This window comes from Rana temporaria, chromosome 1 (assembly GCF_905171775.1).
Source record: "Rana temporaria chromosome 1, aRanTem1.1, whole genome shotgun sequence".
Classification (NCBI taxonomy): domain Eukaryota; kingdom Metazoa; phylum Chordata; class Amphibia; order Anura; family Ranidae; genus Rana; species Rana temporaria.
Window position 1 is genome coordinate 363,727,073 of NC_053489.1, and position 24,340 is coordinate 363,751,412.

The 24,340-nt window shown below is 42.7% G+C and overlaps 1 protein-coding gene across 2 annotated transcripts in view; it reads left to right on the plus strand.

Annotated features, from left to right (window-relative positions):
- PALM (paralemmin) overlaps positions 1-7,562 on the plus strand; it is a 104,453-nt gene extending 96,891 nt beyond the window's left edge. Inside the window, exons 8-9 of one of the 2 annotated variants that reach the window (XM_040322088.1) lie at positions 4,150-4,281; positions 5,010-7,562. In XM_040322088.1, the coding sequence (XP_040178022.1) occupies positions 4,150-4,281; positions 5,010-5,527 (650 nt within the window). In that variant the 3' untranslated portion in view covers positions 5,528-7,562. The remainder of the gene's footprint in view (positions 1-4,149; positions 4,282-5,009) is intronic. The other variant, XM_040322089.1, reaches the window with a different exon arrangement.
- The last annotated feature ends 16,778 nt before the right edge of the window (positions 7,563-24,340 follow it).

Consider the following 24,340-nt stretch of genomic DNA (forward strand, 5'->3'; position numbering starts at 1 on the left):
GGACAGTGCACAAATTGAGTTTCTGTTCTAGTTCTTCCATACACAGTCATTGCTGTTTAGATAAACAGCAGTTTACTGTATATTATCAAAGTATCTGTGGATCAAATGTACCATCTACTTACCTGCTCACTCCTCTACTGCCTACATCCTCTGCTGGCCTTCCCAAAAATAACTTGTGGGTATGGAGAGCACATGCCCATTAAATTCCCTCTACCAAAAAAGAGAGAGAATAGTTCTCCCAAGAAGGCCAATTAGGACACTAAGATTGATTTAATGATTTATTAAGTAGAAAAAGCACACAACAATTTATTGAAACGGAACAGACCAATTAGTACCTCACAGATAAATTAAAAGAGACAACGTTATCATATTTAAAAAGGAGATCGCAGCTGCGCATACATCACACACTCAGGCCGGGTACTCACGACCAAACATGTATGGTGAAAGCGGTCCGTCGGACCGTTTTCACCATACATGTCTGCCAGAGGGCTTCTGTACGATGGTTGTACACACCATCGTACAGAAGTCCGCGCGTAAACAATACGCGGGGCGTGTCCGCGGTGTCGCCGCGTCGATGACGCGGTGTCGCCGCGACAATGACGCGGCGACGTGGGCGGCCCGCCTTTAAAATGCTTCCACGCATGCGTCGAAGTCATTCGACGCATGCGAGGGACGGCGGGCGCCTGGACATGTACGGTAGGTCTGTACTGACGACCGTACATGTCCGAGCGGGCAGAATTCCAGCGGGCTGTTTTAAAACAAGTCCAGGAATATTTGTCTGCTGGGAAAAGGCCCGGCGGGCAAATGTTTGCTGGAATTCGGCCCGCTCGCGCCCACACACGACCAAACATGTCTGCTGAAACTGGCCTGCGGGCCAGTTTCAGCAGACATGTTTGCTCGTGAGTATGGGGCCTCAGACTCACACTCATGCACACACTCTGATCCACAAAAAGCTCCAGTGGTTATGTAGAGTATATGAATACAGACCTTAATTGACAGAAAGGATAAATCTATTATTTCGTAGCCAGAACGGCTTCTGGTTGCTAATTGCATGCAAACGATCAGGTGGCTAATTTGAGCGTTTGTTGAGTTGAGCGACATGGTCAGTATATGGCTGTCCTGTAGTCATACAGTATATAGGGTTGTTTGATTTTCAGTCCAAGGAGGAAAGATTACATGTCCCTTTAATACATATTAGTGACTGACCAAATTCCACCAACTGACACACGGAGGATGATTTTACGGGCGTATAAATGTATAAGAAACAACTTAGCATAGGGTCACTTTGTTCACAAAGCAGTGCGGATAGATCTCCATTGAATAGAGGATGGAGAGAAAACATAGAATTAAGGCATCACAGCTGTGTTTAAAGGTTTAGTCAAAGACACTGTTACCACATCCTCTGTGTCAGCCCCTTTCCTGTACCTCCACCCATCGGTCCGGATCGAGCCATGCTCAGTGAATACCGGGATCCAACTGCCAGGAGTATTTTATGGGGACAGTGGTGACTTTGTCTTTGACTAAACCTTTGACTAAACCTTTAAACACAGCTGTGATGCCTTACTCCTATGTATTAAAGGGACATGTAATCTTTCCTCCTAAGACTGAAAATCAAACAACCCTATATACTGTATGACTACAGGACGGCCATATACTGACCACGTTGCTCAACACCACAAACGCTCAAATTAGCCACCTGATCGTTTGCATTCAATTAGCAACCAGAAGCTGTTCTGGCTACGAAACAATAGATTTATCCTTTTTATCAACAGGGACTGTATTCATATACATAACCACTGGAGCTTGTTGTTTGATCAGACTGTGTGCATGAGTGTGAGTCTGAGTGTGTGATTTATGCGCAGCTGCGATCCCCTTTTTAAATATGACAACTTTGTCTCTTTTAATTTATCTTTAAGGTACTAATTGGTCTGTTCCGTTTCAATAAATTGTCGTGTGTTTTTTCTACTTAATAAATCATTAAATTAATCTTAGTGTCCTAATTGGCCCTCTTGGGAGAAATATTCTCTCTCTTTTTTGATATATGCGATTTTAGGGTTGCTAGGACTGCGCCTCGGGGGTTATTCCTTGAGCTGAATCAGGGCTTTTTTTCTCAAACAATAGGTGCTGGAACTCAACCACGGCCCCCCAAAACCCCTCCCCCTACACACACTCTCCAAATCACATCAAATAGTGGGTGTAGTCAGTCAAATTTCACGAACAGTAGGAGGGTCCTAAAGAGGCATTTAATACCTGTATTGCATTACATACAGAGTGCAGCATTCAGGGGGGTTACACACAGAGTGCAGGGCTGTCACTTTTAAACACAGTGAGAAACCGGACTTCTGTGTTTACAATGATTGCGGTGAGCAGCCCCCCCCCCCCCAAGGGTCTGAGCCAAAGGTGGTGGAACTGAGTTCCACCAAGTTCCCCCTGAAAAAAAGCCCTGAGCTGAATGATTGATAAACTACATTTATTGAATTTATAACTATTATAATTTATACGGTTGATCCAGGCACCCAATATATTTTTTCATAAAATTCCCTCTGCCTCCCCACAATGCAGCACTGTGCCTGAGTAACCAAGTGCCTGTAAAGGTTAAATAAGCAGCAGGTTGAAAGTCTCAGTCTGCACAAGCTATTGGCAGCAAGGACATCAGGGGTTACATAGTTACATACAGTAGTTAATCTGGTTGAAAAAAGACACTGATCTATCCAGTTCAACAAAAAAAAACACACACACATACGAATAGAAAACTTCCATATACACTATCCTATACCCACAGTTGATCCAGAGGAAGCCATTAAAAAAAAAACAATAAAGCATAATCAAATTTGCTCCAGCCAAGGAAAAATATTCCCTGGATCAACTTTACCATTAGAGTTGAGTCTAATTACCCTTGTAATAGTAGTAAATAGAAAAAAAGTTAAAAAAACTTGTACCTAAAATGGTAAAATACTGTATAATGAAACAAAGCTTAAAAATTCAGTGCGCTTATAAAGATTTTGATTATCCCTGGTAATCACCCATTAAACTTGGTAGAGTCAACTCTGGTCATATCCTGGGATTAACAATAGTGTTTCATTTAAATAAGCCTGGCCATCTGATTGCTTGTGCCCCCAAGAATGATTGGTCAGGGGCGTTACCCCACTAGGAGAAATATTTTTTTTACTGGATTTGGCAATGATATTTTCATACCTATGGGTACTTTTAGGGCACCCATTCATAGCAAGCAAGGCAACACTTTCCAATATGGAATTATGAAAATCAGGCTTTTATCACAAAGATGGTGTAAAATCTGTTTGTGAGCAGGCACAGATTGTTGCTTTTCTATGGGGGGAAAGGGAATGAAGCATTTAGCTTAGGTTGAAATGTAGAGAAGATGGCAGTAAGTATCAGCAGCATAAAGCAGAACAGACATATACCCAACTGCCATTCTCCATTCTACTCAGTATGTGCAATATTGACAATATTGTGAATATTCTGGCTGCTCTAAAGATGATTAATAAAAATTGTTATTGTGCTATTATGGGCAAGTGACAGGTACTCTTTGCATTTCATAGTTTTCGGTATACTTGCTATAATTTTGTTTTACCACTGATTAAGTAATCACTGCTTCTGAACAATTCATTACATAATATGCACTAAAATGTTAACATTTTGTCATTGCTCTAGTATCAGTCTGTAACAATATTGAGCATTGTAACAAAACCGAGAATTTTATAAAAGTCATTTAATAAAATTGAGCAAAAATTATATTTTATTTTACACAGCTCTGTAATTCGGTATGCTTTATTTATTCTTCTTTCAAATGAATTATAGCCAATCTGGATGCAATGGCATAATGTCACAACATGTTAACATGCAGTAATGACAATATGAATGCAGTTATACCAAGTAGTGGCACTGACTGTGCTGATCACAGCTGGCTGTTGCTAGCCCTGTTGTCCTCACAGCACGATCAGGATCCTGTGCTGGGTATATAGCAAACCAAGGAATCGGCCACATTGTCTGCTACCTTTCTGCTTCGCTACTTTCATTCTGAGCCTGGTTTCCCTATAATGTTTACCTGCTTGTTGCTCCTCCGCAGGGCGGCGGGAGGGTTTTGAGGGTGCTGTAAAATATAATGTTGCTGTCCTGTTTGTGTCCCAGCCATGTACTCTGTGGAGATAACAGTAGAGAAGGACAGAATCACAGGGGAGACTAAGGTCCTCTCTAGCAACACTGTGCTCCCCAAAGAGCACCTGCTTCAGGGGGTCAAGGTGTATGAAGATGAACAGAAAGGTAGGGTTCTTTAGAAAGATGGATTTTACTCTCCTCAGACAACGTGGTAATTATGGGTACAAATATATAACATATTGCCATTTAAAGAAATTTTCTTTATCCTTCTGGAAGTCTGTAACAGTCTGCGTCAAGATGCCAGGGCAACTACAGATGATCCGGGATTTAAAGTGTATGGAGAAGCCTTTTATGAAGTTTTCTTTTCACTTTTCTTTCATTTTACCAGACTATTTGTCCATGATCTTGTAAATGTAATATATAATATACTTTTCATATATATGTATATATATTACTGTTGTCTTTTTGTACACATGTTTGCCCAGTCTAATGATTATATTTTTAAGCATTATGTAGGCTGTTTACACACATATCTGCATACATACACATACTGATGGGCTTATTTTATGAGAAGGTTGAAAGGGTATTGATTCTCCACCTGCCGGCTGCTGTGTCACTAGTAAACCTCTTTAGAGATGCAGGAGCACATTAGTGACATAGCAGTTGGAGCAAAGAGAAACACTCAAAATGTTGGATGCTGCAGATTCCGGTGGTGGTTGTATAAATGTAATTTTACTAGCTGTTTTTTTCACGTTTTTTCACGTGTTCAAGTTTACTGCATTTACTGAATGTATTTGTTATATTGTTTTCAAACATTTGCATGTATACAATTTAAATTATTTTGTTTGCTTGTTTGTTTTGCATTTTTCTCACGATCTTTTATTTCCTTTCAGTTGTTCATGCAGTAAGATCTGAGGTGGCAATTCCCAATGATACGGTCCACCCGCTGAGTTCCACAGAGGTGGAAGAGCTGATCACAAAGGCAGAGGAAGCATCACTCAGTGAGATTTCCTTAACCTCAGATGAGAAGGCCCAGATCAAAAAAGCATCTCCCCGCAAGGAGATTCCTGGTGTGCAAGCTCGACCCCCTCACACATCACCAGGCCCAGAACAACCAGTAACCATGATTTTCATGGGCTATCAGAATGTGGAGGATGAGAATGAGACAAAGAAAGTTTTGGGCGTGGAAGAGGCTATCACTGCAGAACTAGTCATCATTGGTGATGGGGATGCCCAGCCAGCTGTTGATGGAGACCTACAAGAAAAGGTTCAACATCCTCCCAATGGTGCCCCTGCAGATACTCCCAACAAGAGTGAGAAGCCAGAGACCAATGACACAGCAGCACCCACGAGTGGAGAGCAGGACCTAAGCATGAAGAAACAAAGGTGCAAGTGTTGTAGCGTGATGTAAGCAGAACGTAGGGGAGGGCTGTGCCTTTCCTCCTCTACTTCACATACCCCTTAAAGCCTAAGATGGGAGCTCCTATGTCACCATGGGGAACTGCTACCCCTTAGCCTTTTTCTCAGTTCCATAATGGGTTCCCTCTGTTTGCTGCAGCCTTTGAGGGAGCCCTCTTCACAATTTCAAGACTCAGAATGTGGTATCCAGTCTGCCATAAACATTGCTTCCTCGTAAACCTGGAAGGACTGTACAACATAATCCAATAATTTGAATGACTCAGGCCACACTGAGTTTCCAAGTTAAAGCTTTTCAGACTGTGAAGAAAACTTTTTCCATGTCACTCCCAGGTGTATGAGAGGGGTGCTTGTTTTTCTTCTCAGCTCTATACATGCTGTAATGGCAGAAACAGTTCAACATTTTATCTTGTTGCCATCCACTGTAGTCATCTATGAAGAATCTGCAGCTCTCTCTATATATTAAGAAAGCTACTGCCAATTTGTACAAAGAAGATGTTCAGCATACACTTCCAAATGCCTCCAACTTGCTCTTCTCCCAGTGCTAAGCCTTATCATTGCCCAAGCCTGATTTTCAAGAGAGATTACAAAAGCTTACATGAACTGAATGTAATGTGGATAACACAGAATTACTAAAATGAAAATCGGTCTGGAATATTTTCCCTCTGGGTATGAGAGTCTTAGCAGGAACTAGATAATTAGGTGAAGATGGCTCATACTTGTACAAAAAAAATAGTAATTAAGAGGTATACTGTGATAGAATTTTATGGTTATTTTAATTCTAAGACATCAACAGAAAAAGTGTTAAGGTTTGGACCCTATTTAGCCTAGCTGTAAGAAGTGTATGTTCTATAAAAGAGCATAGTCATTGATGGATAAACATGCTACCTGTATAATTGCACAGGACCCATCAAAATATGGATTTTCCCCTCTTTTGAACGTGTGTGTAAAATTCATATGTAGGTGTATTTCAAGTGAATTGTTATGATCATAAAGGGGAGTTTTTCCACCTCAATCTTCATTGCTTGAAAAGAGCCAACTCAACACCCATAGTCTTCTTAAACTCCTAAACTGGAACAGAGAATATAAGGAGATCATGAGACCTCAGGCAAGGGCAACTCAGTTCTTAGTAACAGATGTAAACTGTAATAAGGATATGTAGGCCAGGAAGTTGTTCTGTACACTAGTCCACCTTTCAACAACTTCAGTGGATACATAGAAAGTAAGCAAGACTTTTTTTGATGGTGGTAGGCACTATTTTAAAATTGTAGACAGGGTGCCATATAATCAAATGCAGACCCTGTGTAAGATTATACCTGTGTACAATTTAATTATCATTACAAATGCCACAACTTAAGGTGCAGAATATTAAACCTGCCATCTATGTTTCTTGTATTTATTGGCATGTAAGAATGTGTAGTAATCATTGGTGAACTGGAACATGGCAAAGTTATTTCCGTTCCCATTAACAAATAGTGGTAATTCAATTATTGGTCCATTAGACTCTCCTGTTGGCAGTCGCCTAGAGAGGTTTTAATGCTCCAGTGAGTAAAAAAATACATTACAGCTATAGTCGTTTGAACTCAGTCCCGCCCTATAAAAAGAGCGCAAGAAGTGCTGAAGATGTGATATGTAGGTATTATTTTCCTTTACGTCCATTTGTTTGAAGCTGTAAGCTCTAGTGGCTGTATAGGATTGTGTATTCTGCAAGACCTTGTATGATGTGCATGGAGAGGTGCTGCAGGTCTTACTGAATTCCCTCTGATTTTCACCGTCCACCCCTTTGCCTATGATCCTTGTATGTTAATTGTGAACCCTCTGTGCCCAGCTGAGTTTATGTGTCCCAGATGTAGCACATGAAGCTGGGTGTTCATGAGGTCATAGGTCCCAAGCTGGACTTTCATAATGGTGCCTCTGTCTTTTGCTCTACCTGCCCAATACTGAACCTCACCTTCCCTCTTTTGCCCAGATTTCAAAAGAATTCACTGTAAAATATGTCAGTAAGTAAATAAAATGTGTCATTAACTACACAATTGCAATAGACTTTTATGTGTGCGTGCTTGTGACAGACATTCAAGTACCATTATGTTGCCAGACGAACTAAAAGTATACCTTGACAAAATGAAACACTATAATATACATGACTAGCAGATTAACACAGAAAAATGACAAGACAAATTCATGCATATGCAGTATTTGTTCATGCTAACAGAACTATAATTTGTTAGGCAGGTCATACATTATGCTGTTTTTTTTCTATCACTCACAGGTTGAAGGAAAGAAAATTGCTTGATTTCCCCATCAACACAGTCAGTATTGATGGGGGATTCCCTCCCACAGTACTATTGTGTTCTGCTGGCGGGGAGCGCGGGAAGCCTTCCCCACCAACAGAATATAATGATCAGACAAAAAAAAACACCAGGCTCGTTGTACTGAAGTCGAACGACTTCAGTACAACCAACCTGTCCATAGATAGATCGAAATTCAGCCTGTTCAGCAGGAACCGGTCGAATTTCGATCTGTCATTGGATGGCTTTATTAATACAATCTGACATACCTGTTTTGGTACTGTATCACTCGCTTTTGGGGGCTGTAGGGCTAAAAAGCTCATGAACTCTATGAATCTATGCAAACTTTGTGCCATACTTTGTAATACGGGTTAAAGTACAATGTATTCAGGGCCAATTCACACCCATGTGGAAAAGCGCATTCCGTGCTCGTTTCCCACACTACACGTGAATGCGCCGCCCTTGCGAGACACTCTCAAGGTGCCAATTAATTGTTAATGGCACCCCAAATGCATCTCACAAACACAGTGGGTTTGTAGTCACCAAATCGCATGGTGCTGCAGAAGCATGCGGTTTGGTATGTCACAATCTGAAAAAGTAGTCCTTGCACTACTTTTTTTGTGCTGTAGTAAATTTGGCAGCCCATTGAAATGAATTGGCTATCAAAACAACAAAGCGTGCATTTCATTGTGAACCGGACCTTGCACTAGGTGCTAGCACAAGCTTTGCTCATTGGTATTAGGTCTTTCAGTTCCTATAAATACAAATTTCATAAAGTAACGCGTTGAAATTATTATTCATTAGAATCAAATAGTCCCAGATACGCTTTTTTTTTTTTTTTTTGTAAACATGAATACAGATTATTTTAATACTTTGTAGACCACCAGCTGCAAGCCTATTTTAGGAATGTCTCTAATAGCTTTGCACATCTAGAGAGTGAAATGTTTGCCCATTCTTATTTGTAAAATAGCTCAAGCTCTGTCAAATTGGATGGCGAGCGTCTGTGAACAGCAATTTTCAAGTCTTGCCACAGATTCTCAATTAGATTTAGGTCTGGACTTTGACTAAGCCATTCTAACACATGAATATGCTTTGATCTAAACCATTTCATTGTAGCTCTGGCTGTATGTTTAGGGTTGTTGCCTTGCTGGAAGGTGAACCTCCTCCCCAGTCTCAAGTCTTTTGCAGACTCTTAACAGGTTTTCTTTTAAGATTGCCCTGTATTTGGCTCCATCCATCTTCCCATCAACTCTTACCAGCTTCCCTGTCCCTGCTGAAGAAAAGCATCCCCACATAATGATGCTGTCACCACCATGTTTCACGGTGGGGATGGTGTGTTCAGAGTGATGTGCAGTTAGTTTTCCGCCACACATAGCACTTTGCTTTTAGGCCAAGTAGTAAAATGTTGGTCTCATCTGACCAAAGCACATTCTCCCACATGTTTGCTGTTTCCCCTATATGGCTTCTCACAAACTGCAAACAAGACTTCTTATGGCTTTCTTTCAACAATGGCTTTCTTCCTGACACTCTTCCATAAAGGCCATATTTGTGGAGTGCATGACTAAGTTGTCCTGTGGACAGATTATCCCACCTGAGCTGTGGATTTCTGCAGCTCCTCCAGAGTTACCATGAGCCTCTTGGCTGTTTCTCTAATTTAATGTTGTCCATGCCCGGCCTGTAGGTTTAGGTGGACGACCGTGTCTTGGTAGGTTTGCAGTTGTGCCATACTCTCCCTTTCCAGATGAGGGATTGAACAGTGCTCCGTCAGATGTTCAAAGCTTTGGATATTTTTTAACCTAACCCTGCTTGAACTGTCTCCTCAACTTTATCCCTGATCTGTCCTTTGGCCTTCATGGTACTGTTTGTTCAGTAAAGTTCTCTAAAAAAAAACCTGAGGGCCTCACAGAACAGCTGTATTTATACTGAGATTAAATTACACACAGTTGGACTCTATTTACTAATTAGGTGACTCCTGAAGGCAGTTGGTTCTACTAGATTTTAGTTAGGGGTATCAGAGTAAAGGGGGCTAAATACAAATGCACACCACACTTTTAAGATATTTATTTGCAAAAAAATTGGAAAACTATTTATCATTTTCCTTCCACTTCACAATTATGTGTCACTTTGTGGTTGTCTATCATATAAAATCCCAATAAAATACATTTACATTTAAATTTCAAGGGGTGTGAATACTTACTTACCAGAGTAAGGGACACCTTACTCCAGTGATACCAGACTATATCTTCAGCAGACAGCCCCCATCAGTCAACTCTGCTTCTAGCTCCAGGGTCTCAACATCCCAGGCCCTTAGGTCACCCATCTGAGGCCTCACAACAGCAGACATATAGCAGCACTGCCTGGGAAGGACAGCTTGCCCTCCAGGCTGGACTAATCCTCTCTGGTAAAAGACCCCAAGCTCAGTGTGCTCACCGAATATATACAGTCTCCCATCATGCCTTCAGAGCTTGCCGCTCTGGGATTGGCCAGGGCTGTATCGTTATTCATGTTGTCATCTGCATAGCTCCACACCTATCATTTTAGAAACTTCTCAAGCTCTCTAAAGAAACTAAATTGACCTTCCCAAACCAATTACAGCCTCACTGACTACAATGAGGCAACTACATTTTCCTACTAAAACCTACTAAACCTAGCTGAATTCAGTAAGCTATTATGCATGAATAGCATAATAGTAAGCCATTGAAGGAAAATAAATGTAATGTTTATTAGCTATTTAGCTGTTATTAGTGCATACGTGTCGGTATATCAATTTTGGCATTACAGAAATCTACAGGTATGCAGTATATGGAGTTGTCTACATAATATGACGTTATTCATAGTAACAACGCAGGTTTTATTGTTTTTAGGACTTTACTTAATTGCTAGTGGTATAGGAACTTTGAAACTAAGGTTATAAAATTTAACTGCTAGCATAAACAATTTGCAGACAGCCAGCAGAAAAATTTGAACCTTCATCACATGCTTATATGTATTGTTTCACATCCGTCTTACATAGGAGATACTGTCCAACATTATAGAGTTCATCCACATGTGAATATACTGAATTTTCTCATTCAAGTCAAATCAGTTAAATCTTGGCACTGGGTCTCAGACTTGGCATAAATGCCTTTTTGGCAGACTGGCTGCTATGCACATTAAGGGTTTTAAAACATTGTGAAAATACACTTGTGTGTAGGTTATATCTACACAAATAGGCTGGAAAAGTGTCTCTGGTTTGGTCCCTATTTTAGTAATGGCATTCTTGACTCAGGAACTGCTTTGTAAACTACATTATCATTGGCTGCCAATGCCTGGACGAGGCGCAGGTGCATCATTTTCATGGTATACCTGTGCCAGGAGTAGAAGGAGCAGAATTCCCATTGTCTGCCTGTGCATGGAAGATGAGGAGGAAGGGGAGGTGTTCTTGCATTAGCTCCAAGCTGGAGGCTGGATCCTGTGATGTCTGCAGGTATCAGGTGTTCCACCCTCCTACCTTGTGCAGAGCTATGAGCTGAAGGTCAGGAGGTGGGGCAGATGCTCCCTTGCTCCTGTAGACCTGCACACCTGGGTAGAGATGTTTGTGTGCCGGTAGGATAGAACACTGGGATAAATATCCTGTTTCCTTGTAAGTGAGCTGTGCTAAGAAACAAGCAGCTGTAGATGCAGGGAATACTACAAGAGCCTGGGGTGAGGAGAACACAGTTGTAGAAGAAGGGATGGGGACTAGGCCAGGGACTTCTCTGGAGAACTTCCAGGACTGCAGTTTAAAGTGGCTGTGACCCTAAGGCCCCTTTCACACTTGTGCGACTTGGGACTGCAAAGTCGTATTACAAGTCATACCCCATTATTTCCAAAGAGTACCGTAGTCATCGGTTCGACTTCAAGTTGCACCGACTTCAAAGTAGTCCCTGCACTACTTTAGTCAGACTTTGATGCCATTTGAGGTCCCTAGAACCCAAAGTTTACTCAGGCATTCCCTGAAATCCCGTCAAATCCCAGCCACAAAATAGCGGTAAAATAGTGGCAAAATCGTGCGACATTGAAATCATTGTAGTGTGAAAAGCTCTGTTCACACCTAGGCGTTTTTGGGTGTTTTTCTGCTGTAAGCACCAGCTCTAAAAATGCCTAACAAGACAAATCCCATTCATTTCAATGGCCCCTATTCACATTTGAGCGCTTGTTCATCTAAAGCAAACGCCTGCAGCTCAAAAAATTACAGTAAAAAGTTGGCAAAAAAGCGCGACTTGGCATGGGGCGGGGTCACTGGAGGCCTGTCTCTTATGCCCCATGCAGTGATGTCATGCCCCGGGTGGTGAGCTCATAAGGGGCAGGCCTCCGGTGACCCCGCACAATGCCAATATAAGTAGTGGCACACCGCGCAACCAGCATTAAAGCGGGAGAGAGCGTTGAGTCAACATCGGAAGAAGAACAGAGGGAAAAGACCCAGCAAAAGAGCAAGAAGATAGCGGAGAAGACCCGGCAGAGGCAGAAGACAATGGACAGAGGGAGAAAAACCGTAGAGGGCTAGAAGACATCAGCGGAGAGCGGAGAAGACCCGGAGAAGGGTGAAGAACTGGCAGAGGCAGAAGACATCAGCGGAGGAGGCAGAAGAGCCAAGGAGGGGAGAAGAAGTCGGAAGAGACCTTGGAGCTGCCTAATAAATTACTTTAAAAACGTGTACTGTGTTTTATTTTTGACACTTTTTTTAGATGAATGGGTAGGGGTACATTGTACCTAATACTCATTCACATAGGGTGGGGGGCCAAGATCTGGAGGCCCCCTTTAGGGGTCTTCCAGATTCCGATAAGCCCCCCACCCACAGACTTCGACAACCAATGACCAGGGTTGTCGGGAAGAGACCCTTGTCTTCATCAACATGGGGACAAGGTGCTTTGGAGTGGGGGGCGCAGAGCCCCCCTTTCCCCAAAGCACCCACCCCCTATGTTGAGGGCATGCAGCCTCGTATGATTCAGGAGGGAGGGGGAAGTTCGATCGTCCCCACCCCCTTTCCTGACCTGCGGGCTGTGTGCTCGGATTAGGCCCCTTTCACACAGGCGGATAGGATTCAGCTTTTTAGCCAAGAATAGATCAAGTTATCTACCGCAGCTAAACTCAGACAATGCTTTCCTATGTCCCCATTCACACACTGCGTTTAGCAAAGGTTTTGTTACATCGGTTTGGTGCAGTTAGAAAAAATAAATTTGACTGCATCCAGGAACGATTTATTGCAGCTATCTGCACATAACTGCAGGTAATCACAAAGAAAAACAACAGGAAGCACATCAGAAATGGCAAGAATGTTCCAACGCAGCTAAACGCAGATGCACGTAAACAAAGCTAATTACAATGTACAACTGCAAGTGAACGCCAGGATCCTCTGAATTTCAAAATATCAAAACATGCTTTTAACTGCGGCAGAACAGCTGCCCGTGTGAAAGAGGCCTTAGGGTCTCGTATGGATTTTAGGGGGTTCCCCTTATAATCTATACCAGATGGAAGGACATAGAATGCTCTTGGAGGGGGAACCCAATGCCGTTTTTTTTTATTTGGTGTGAAGTTCTCCTTCAAAACACTAAGCACAAGTTGCATGCCAAAGTCGAATCAGTTAATACGGCGATCCGACTTTGATCCGACTTCAGTGATATTCAATGGGCTGAAGTAGGATCAAAGTCGGACCAAAGTAGTGCAGGGACTACTTTGAAGTTGGCATGACTTGAAGTCATACTAATATGAATGGTAGTCATTGGAAATCATGGTAAATGACTTGTCATGCTACTTTGCAGTCCCAAATCGTGGGACAAGTCATACAAGTGTCAAAGGGGCCTGTAACAGAACCCCCCAAATGGAACAGGGGTTAAATCCGTTCAAGATATTCCATTCCATCCAAGACAGCTTATTGACACTCCAACCAACAGGACCCGATCCATCCCGTTCCCAGAATAAGACGAGACACAGCTCTGTGCTTTCTGGTTTCAAATGCAAGACAACTTTAATGGTTCACTCTCAGCTTTTATACAGTTTTCAAGGCACATGAACAATCAAACTCTCCACCCACACCCTGCCCCCCTTCAATACACCTTTAGATCGCTAATTGCTAAACATTCTAGACATCTCGGGGCCGGGCTATAATTATCATGACCTAATCACTGCACATTCCTTCATTAACAGAACTCAAACAAAACACCATCACACAATGATCTCTTCTCAATCCACATCCCTAGACAGACGTTCTGTCTCTGCATACAGCTTGGCAAGTTCCATTACACATCTTATATCAATAGAATTCACACAAAGCAGCATCACACAATGAGAGGTCTTTCAGAAGCAGACCCAATTAGCATGTCACTAGCCAGGGCTAATCATAGAAATGAGTCACTATTGACTGGTTGGGTCACAATTAACCAACAACTTGCAATATATCAAGATCCTGCAATATTAACTATCAGTGATGTCCCCTGTCCTGTAATTTAGGATATCATTTCTCAGTCACCCTATGGCCCTATCGGACATAAGGTGACCCTAGACATAAGACTCCTTGGTGACGCCGGTACAGGAGTACCCCTCATCCTTACAAAGTCTCTGTTTGTCCCGGGTCATTCCGTTACAGGGCCTAATGCTGAATTCACACCTGAGGCTACATTCACACCTGAGCGTTTTCAGCTCATAAAACACCCAACAAGCAAAATTCCATTAATTTCAATGGCACCTATTCACATCTGAGCGTTTTGTCACCAGAAGCAAAATGCCCGAAAAACGCCTTAGACTCCTTTCACACTGAAGCGTTTTTACAGCGTTTTAGCGTTAAAAACAACGCTATTAAAACGCTCTCCATGCATCTCAATGGACCCTTTTACACTCAGTCCTGCAAGCAGGATCTTTGGAGCAGCTTTTGGGCGCTGAAAAAAACACTCCAAAAACGCCCCTCTCCATTGAAATGAATTGAAAGCTCTGTAAAAACACCTTACCCTTTCACACTGAGGCACTGCAAAAACGCCCTAAAACGTTAGGATCTTAGTGGTGCTTTACCAGCACATTGGGATTGCAGATAAGGCTTCACTCGAATAACGTTCGAATAATGCTCGTATAACGCTCGAAAAACGCTTGAATAACGCTCGAATAAAGCTTTAAAAACGCCCAGTTCCCTTAGGCCCCTTTCCCGATTGTACGACTTGTCCTGCACCATTTTGGTGCGAATGAGAAATCGCATCGCACAGACATCGCATGTGATGTGAAGAGCAATATGTGTCTGGCATCGCACTACTGTGGACCAGGCCTTAAGCTCAAAAAAGAACATGAGCTTCTTTGGGGCAGATTACAGGCTTTTTTCAGCTTTTAATATTGGTGACCTATACAAAATCGCGTAAAAAAGGTGGCAAAAGCATGGTAGAAACACGGTAAAATCGCGGGTGTGCATGCAGCCTGAGCATTTTTCAAAGTTGTGTGTTTTACAGCGATTTTTACTGCGTTTTTTGCCTAGATTTTTAATGAGTCACCAATGTAAAAAGCTGGAAAACGCCTATAATCTGTCCCAAAGAAACTCATGTTCTTCAGGTGACAAAACGCTCAGATGTAAACAGGTGCCATTAAAATGAATGGGATTTTGCTTGTTGAGCGTTTTTCAGGCATTTTATGAGCGTTTTATGAGCTGAAAATGCTTAGGTGTGAATGCAGCCTAAAAAAAAAGCAGGTCACATCACTGCATAGCAGGGCTCTGCAAATAAGGGGGCAGATCCACAAAAGAATTACGCCGGCGTATCTATTGATACGCCGCGTAATTTTAAAGTTCCCGCGTCGTATCTTTGTTTTGTATCTACAAAACAAGATACGACGGCATCTGGGCTCGATCCGACAGGCGTACGTCTTAGTACGCCGTCAGGTTTTAGGTGCATTTTTTTCCGCCGGCCGCTAGGTGGCGTTTCCGTCGAATTCCGTGTCGAGTATGCAAATTAGCTAGTTACGGCGATCCACGAACGTACGTCCGGCCGGCGCATTTTTTTACGTCGTTTGCGTTCGGCTTTTTCCGGCGTAAGCTGCTATTATGAGGCATTCTCAATGTTAAGTATGGCTGTCGTTCCCGCGTCGAAGTCGTTTCGCGAATAGGGATTTGCGTAAAATGACGTCACCGTCGTAAGCATTGGCTTGTTCCGGTTTAATTTCGAACATGCGCACTGGGATACCACCACGGACGACGCATGCGCCGTTCAAAAAAACGTTGTTTATGTCAGGTCACAACGTATTTACATAAAACACGCCCCCATCACAACCATTTGAATTCCACGCCCTTACGCCGCCAAAGATACACTACGCCGCCGTAACTTACAGGGCGAATTCTTTGAGGATTCGAAAAAAATTAAATAAGTTACGGCGGCGTAGTGTATCTTAGATACGCTACGCCCGGTGGAGAGAAGCGTCGATCTACGTGGATCTGCCCCAAGGTATTTAGCATTATAATTTACATAAACAGCGACCTAAAGAGAAAGAATCAAAGTAATTAATACATGTGACTTTACAACCACTTTAAGTGTCTGGGCTGCATTTTACAGAGAGTGCAAAGGACGATATATACCACTCACTATCACGTACGTAGTAGAGACCAAGTAGGGGAGGGTCTTCTCTTGCACCTTCTGTTCAACACCCTTGAAGGTAGTGACAGATAGTGTGAGAGCATAGATTAGCACATCCAATGCATAGGAAACGTATCCTTATTATTCATATAACACAGCCGTGAAAAAAAACTAAAATCATTTAACCACTTAAGACCCGGACCAATATGCAGGTTAAGGACCTTGTCCCTTTTGCGATTCGGCACTGTGTCGCTTTAACTGACAATTGCGCGGTCGTGCGATGTGGCTCCCAAACAAAATTGGCATCCTTTTTTTCCCACAAATAGAGCTTTCTTTTGGTGGTATTTGATCACCTCTGCGGTTTTTATTTTTTGCGCTATAAACAAAAATAGAGCGCCAATTTTGAAAAAAAAACAATATTTTTAACTTTTTGCTAATAAATATCCCCAAAAAAGATATCGAAATGTTTTTTTTTCCCTCAGTTTAGACCGATACGTATTCTTCTTCCTTATTTTTGGTAAAACAATAAGTGCTTGGTTTGCGCAAAATTTATAGCGTTTACAAAATAGGGGGTAGTTTTATGGCATTTTTATTAATAATTTTTTTTTACTACTAATGGGGATTTTTTTTCATGACTGCGACATTATGGCGGACACATCGGACAATTTTGACACATTTTTGGGACCATTGTCATTTTCACAGCAAAGAGTGCTATAAAAATGCATTGATTGCTGTGAAAATGACAATTGCAGTTTAGGAGTTAACCACTAGGGGGCGCTGTAGGGGTTAAGTGCGACCTCATATGTGTTTCTAACTGTAGGGGGGCGGGGCTGGACGTGTGACAACATTGATTGTCTTTCCCTATATCAGGGAACAGACGATCAATGACATTGCCACTGTGAATAACGGGGAAGGTGTGTTTAAACACACCTCTCCCCATTCTTCAGCTCCTGTGACCAATCGCGGTACACCGGCGGCGATTTGGTCCGCAGGTCTCACGGCCGCGGTCACAGAGCTTCGAAGCTGGTCGCGTCCCGGCAGCGCGTGCGCGATCCACGACTGGGCTCTTAAAGGCGACGTACATGTATGTGCCTGTGCCCAGCTGTGCCATTCTGCCGACGTATATCGGCGTTAGGCGGTCCTTAAAGGGGTTGTAAATATTCGTCTTTTATTTTCTAAATAGGTTCCTTTAAGCTAGTGCATTGTTGGTTCACTTACCTTTTCCTTCGATTTCCCTTCTAAAATTTTTTTTCTTTGTTTGAATTTCTCACTTCCTGTTTCTCCTCAGTAATCTTTCCACCATCATCCGAGCGGTGGAAAGTCATTTAGAACAGCTTACTGCACAGCTTAGTGAGGAGGAACAGGAAGTGGGAAATTCAGACAAAGAAAACAAAGAAAAAAAATCATTTAGAAGGGAAATCGAAGGAAAAGGTAAGTGAACCAACAATGCACTAGCTTAAAGGAACCTATTTAGAAAATAAAAAAACAAACCTTTACAACCCCTTTAAGTGGTTAAAGCGTTTGTTAACCCCCAAAAAAATATATATACAGATTCTGGTCCCTTAAAGCAGATTAAACAGCACAGTGCTAGACTAGATGACTAGAGCCTGCTAAGCATGCTCGGATTGGAGTAGTAACCTCAGCCAATCAGAGGAGGTTACATTATGTAGCCTGCTCGAATTGGCAGAGGTTGTTACTCCAAACCGAGCAGGTTTAACAGGCTCTGTAGTCATCAACAGATTGTATCGCCCGCTGGGATTGGCTGAGCGGCGCACATACTGAATTACATACAGCTTTACAGAGCACCTCCTCTTTGTTTTTGAATGGTGTTACCGCACAAGGGAGTCACACAAGGGGTCATATTACCGCACAAGGGAGTCGCACAAGGGGTCATATTACCGCACAAGGGAGTCGCACAAGGGGTCATATTACCGCACAAGGGAGTCGCACAAGGGGTCATATTACCGAACAAGGGAGTCGCACAAGCGGTCATATTACCATACAAGGGGGTCATCTTATACGAGGAGCAGAGCACAAAATCACAGTTTTAAACTGAATATTAGGGGGTCGTCTTATGTACCCAGCCGCCTTATACGCCGGCAAATACGGTAAATCTCAACAGCCTATAAACATCCAACTTAGTATTAATAAATTGTATGTGCATATAAGTCCATATAATAATAATATATAAATCCGACAACCAAGTGTTGACACGTAATAAATCAATTCTTCCTCAGTGCTTTAAAACTCCAAAACGAAAAACGTCCACCCAAAAGTGGTAATGGGGGGCACGCTTATCGACTTCCCTTGACGCCTTGATTACAGGGTGGTCATAAAGTGCTTTGTGTGATTTCTGTGGGAGATATGAAGATCCTCCACACAGCCTCTGTATTGCTCAGGACAACCGACACTCGGATATATAGCCCAACTCTCAGTATAGTATGTCCAGAAAGGAAAACGGAAAAAGGCCTCTTCATAGTGTAAAACAGCTTGTAAAACTTTAATGAATAAAAGAATCTCACATCAATGTTAAAAACATGTTCATGTTAAATCCTCAACAAACTGGCATGGACATCCACTTCCTATTATGCGTCATTAGAGGCTGCATCATCAATAGACATCTTGGGGGGTAATGAGCTACCAACTTGGATGTTTACAGGGTGTTGAGATGTATACTGTATATGGACTTATATTCACATATTATTTATTAAAATAGATGTATGTTTTTTTATTTATTTTTTAAGATTCATACTTACCTAGGTAGATGCAGCATCAGTCCAATGCCACATCTGTCCCCCGGCACCTCTAACACTGAGAACCAAGCGATTGAACATCACCAATTGCCAGGTTCTCACAGCTCTTTGAGCTGAGAGCTGGTGACTGTCAGTTTCAGCTGCGCGAACGTGCCATTGCTTCAGTGCGCATGTGCCGATGACATGATAGGCTTACCTGTAGTCAAAAGTGGATTATAAGGGCTTTAAGGTCCATACACATGGGTCAAATATCGTCAGCATATTGCATATTGCTTTTGTACGACAGCAAGCCGACCATTCGACCCGTGTGTCAAAGGGGCATGAACGAAAAAAAGGTCTGTCGACCGTCGTGTTCTGGTGATGGTGGCGATCCCCCAGTCAGAACACAATGACTCAGCGGGGGAGATCGATGTACTAACATTGGATAGTTAGTACAGAGGCTCCTCCTGAGCTCTTCCCTTTCTTTTGTTCAACCCAGCAGTATGTACAAGGCTTTACTCTTGATCAGGGACATAACTATAGGGGTTGCAGAAGTCACAGTTGCGACCCAGACCCATGCTCCAGGGGACCTATTTGGCTCCCCTGTACACCTGGATAGGAGAGGGGGTGGTGTATAGAGTAAATGATGCCCTCCAATTCAGGGGGCATAATGCATTAATTGGGGGGGGGGACAGCTCCCGTGCGCCCCCTATGGACGGGCCATCACTGACTGCCGCTCTCTCTCCTTGTGCAGGGTGACTTGTCTTGTCCCTTTCCCCCAAGGTAATATTTGGGTCCACAAAAGGCTATTGGTACACACAAAGTGGATTATTTTTTCTTTGTGGCTAATGAGGAAAACAGTATCTTCAAATGAAAGTTTTTGTTCTCGGCGTTCACCTTTAAAACAGAGCACTGAATGACACTGTGTGGATGGTTGGATCCTGGATTTCATTTGCAGCATGGTGGTTATTGTTTTAAAGACACCATCTTGATACACATAGGGGTGGATTTACTGAAGGCAAATAGACTGTACACTCTACGGCCCTGATTCAGAAAGGAGTTACGTTGGCGTATCTCCAGATACGCCGTGGTAACTCCGAATGCGGGCCGTCGCATCTCGGTGCATGATTCATAGAATCAGATACGCCTCAATGTTGCCTAGATACGAGCGGCGTAAGTGTCCTATGCCGTCGGATCTTAGGGTGCAATATTGACGCTGACCACTAGGGGCGCTTCCCAAGACTTCCGCGTCGAATATGCAAATTAGGTAGATATGCCGATTCAAAAAGGCTTTTTCCGGCGGAAAGTTACCCCTGCTCTACGAGGCATAGCCAATGTTAAGTATGGACGTCGGGCCAGCATCGAATTTTTCGTCTATTACGTCGTTTGCGTAAGTCGTTCGCGAATAGGGATGTACGTAAGTTACGTTCACGTCGAAAGCATTGACTATTTGCGGCATAATTTGGAGCATGCGCACTGGGATACGTTCGCGGACGGCGCATGCGCCGTAAGTCAAAAACTTCATTTACATGGGGTCAGCCTTGATTAACATACAACACGCCCACTGCCTGCATAATTTGTATATTTGTTACGCCAGACCACATACGCTACGCCGCTTTAACTTAGGGCACAGGTTCTTTCTGAATACAGAACCTGCCTCACTAGGTTACGGCGGCGTAGCGTATCTGAGATACGCTACGCCCGCACAAAGTAACGCAGGGCTTTCTGAATCCGGCCCTACAAGTGCAGTTGTACTCATTATCCCCAGAGGTTAATAAATGTGGTAAGGTTCTGCTGATTATAATCATCCTATCATGTCCGACGCACAAAAATCCTACGCAAGCTCAGAATCATTTTGATGCATGCTCGGAATCATTGAACTTAATTTCTCTCGACTCGTCGTAGTGTTGTACGTGACCGTGTTCTTGATGTTCGGAATTTCCGACAACATTTGTATGACCGTGTGTATGAAACACAAGTTTGAGCCAATATTCCGTCGGCAAGAAATCCACAGTTTTGTTGTCGGAATGTTTGATCGTGTGTACGCAGCATAACCCTGGAAAGCCAGCGGTGCAGGTAAACCGCAGCACATTAGTGTGAATGCAGAAAATTAAGGGGCTCAGAACAGTAAGGGTTAATATATATTTGCAGTTTTGGGGGTAGTAATGCCCCATAGTTAGTGGTGCACACATGTCGCAGCCACAGCAAGACTTATATGTCATGCCAAGGCTGATGGGTGTAGCACCTGCCAAGCATGACCCATTCAAGTGAATGAGGCCGCTCTGCCTACAACCTTGTGCAGTACAGCAAACAAGGGGTTGAAGCAGGCAGCGTTGTGTTGTTTTTTTCAATCAAGTCATTTTTATAACATTTTGCAATTTACAAAAAACAAAACAAAACATTTCCACCAAAAAAAAAAAGAAAAACACAAAAGAAAAATAAGTGTGTCTTCTAGATTATATTTTGACTATTACTTAAGACCTTTTAACATATCAAATTTAATGATTACATTCTTCCTGCATGAGGTTTACAACAATATAAAACTAACCAATATCTTCAGTTTAACCACTTCCCGCCCGCCATATAGCAAAATCACGGCCAGAAAGTGTTTCTTTTATCCTGACTGGGCATCATATGACGTCCAGCGGGATAAGCCTGCAGGGGCACGCAACTCGGCAATTGGTGGTGTAGTGTGTCAGTTTGACACACCGCATCTCCGATCTAGGTAAAGAACCTCTGATGTAGGCTTTTTATCATGTGATCAGCTGTGTCCAATCACAGTGTAAACAGGAAAAGTAGTGTATCGGCTGCTCTCCTGATGGGGGGGGGGGGGTCTGCGCTGATTGATTATCAGTGCAGCCCTTTCCCCAGGATGCCCACCCAGGACCACCAGGAATGCCCACCCATGGCCACCAGGGATGCCCACCCATGACTACCAGGTAAGCCCACTAGAGATGTCAATCATTGCTCATTAGGGATGGCACTCTTGCCCATCAGTGATGCCTGCCAGTGCCATCTATCAGTGCCACCCATCAGTGCCGCCTATAAGTGTCCTCCAGTGCCACCTACTTGTGCCCATCAGTGCCACCTTTGATGCCCATCAGTGCCACCTATGAGTGCCCATCAGTGCTGTATATCAGTGCACATTAGTGCCACTTATCAATAACGCCTATAAGTGCCTCATCATCAGTGCCAATCAGTACTGCCTTATCAATGTCCAGCTGTGCAGCCTCATCGGTGCCCATCAGTGAAGGAGAAAACTTACTTATTTACAAAGTTTTGTAACAGAAACTAAGAAAAACTATTTTTTTTCAAAATGTTTGGTCTTTTTTTATTTGTAGCGTAAAAACAAAAAAAATGCAGACATGATCAAATACCACCAAAAGAAAGCTCTATTTGTAGGAAACAATTATAAAACTTTTCATTTGGGTACAGTGTAGCATAACCGCTCAATGGTCATTTATAATGTGATAGCGCTGAAAGCTTGAAATTGGTCTGGGCAGGAAGGTGTATAAATGCCCTGTATTAAAGTTACATAGTTACATAGTTAGTCAGGTTGAAAAAAAAAACATGTCCATCCAGTTCAACCACAAAAAAACAAAAAAACAAAATAAAAAACACAGTACAATCCTATACACCCAACTCCATACCCACAGTTGATCCAGAGGAAGGCAAAAAACCCCAGCAGAGCATGATCCAATTTGCTACAGCAGGGGAAAAAATTCCTTCCTGATCCCCTGAGAGGCAATCGGATTTACCCTGGATCAACTTTACCTATAAATCTTAGTACTCAGTTATTTTATGTACATTTAGGAAAGTATCCAGGCCTTTCTTGAAGCAATCTACTGAGCTGGCCCGAACCACCTCTGGAGGGAGTCTGTTCCATATTTTCACAGCTCTTACTGTGAAGAAACCTTTCCGTATTTGGAGATGAAATCTCTTTTCCTCTAGACGTAAAGAGTGCCCCCTTGTCCTCAGTGTTGACCGTAAAGTGAATAACTCAACACCAAGTTCACTGTATGGACCTCTTATATATTTGTACATGTTGATCATATCCCCCCTTATTCTCCTCTTCTCAAGAGTGAATAGATTTAGTTCTTCTAATCTTTCCTCATAGCTGAGCTCCTCCATGCCTCTTATCAGTTTGGTTGCCCTTCTCTGCACTTTCTCCAGTTCTCCGATAACCTTTTTGAGAACTGGGGCCCAAAACTGAACTGCATATTCCAGATGAGGTCTTACTAATGATTTGTACAGGGGCAAAATTATATCTCTCTCTCTGGAGTCCATACCTCTCTTAATACAAGAAAGGACTTTGCTTGCTTTGGAAACCGCAGCTTGGCATTGCATGTTATTATTGAGCTTATGATCTACCAAGACCCCCAGATCCTTCTCCACTACAGATCCCCCCAGTTGTACTCCCCCTAGCATGTATGATGCATGCATAGTTCATTGCTATGACTTAATGGCTTATAGCTACAGTATCTGATGGCAAGACTTTTACAGTTATCCCCCTCTAGAGATCTATCTCGTTATTAACTCTCCTCAATGTCATTGGTATGCTCAACTGATTGCTCAAACAAGTTGGAGACTAGCCACCAAGACCAAATTTTCATTTTTTTTAGGACTTCTCCTATATTTATATGTCAATTCCTCCCGTCTTAGATTAAGATTAATTGCTCCGGACCATTGAGCTATTGTTGCTGGAAAATTTGATATCCATTTTTGTGGTATAAGTTTAAGGGCTATTTAGCCCGTTGTGTTGCTTTCTGACCACCTGCTTTAACCACTTGAACCCTGCAGAAGCATACCGTTTCGGGGTGCTTGCAGAATGGCCCCATTTACTTAAATGAGTCACGATTGTCAAGCAGAAGCACCCACCAAAGCAACAGGGGGTTTAATTCCTGTAGCGGCATGTGTACACCTTTGGCTGGTGCCTCAGCAGCTAAAGGGACTAGGGATGATTTCCATTCTGTATTCCTGTTCTGATGACAACCCAAAGTTTAGCATTTTCTATCACTTCCACTCTCAGTGATAACAGTAAATAGGAAAAATAAAGAGGAGGGCACAGACAACAGTAACATCTTGACAGGTGTTCAAAGCTCTCTTAATTCTATCCAGAACTAAAAAAAAAATTGTGTTTAGTTATACTTTAAGGCCACTTGATGAGTTTGTAAGGGTAGGGTAGTGGTTGTTTGTCAGGTCCCCTATGTTTCCCCCCTTGTTGGGA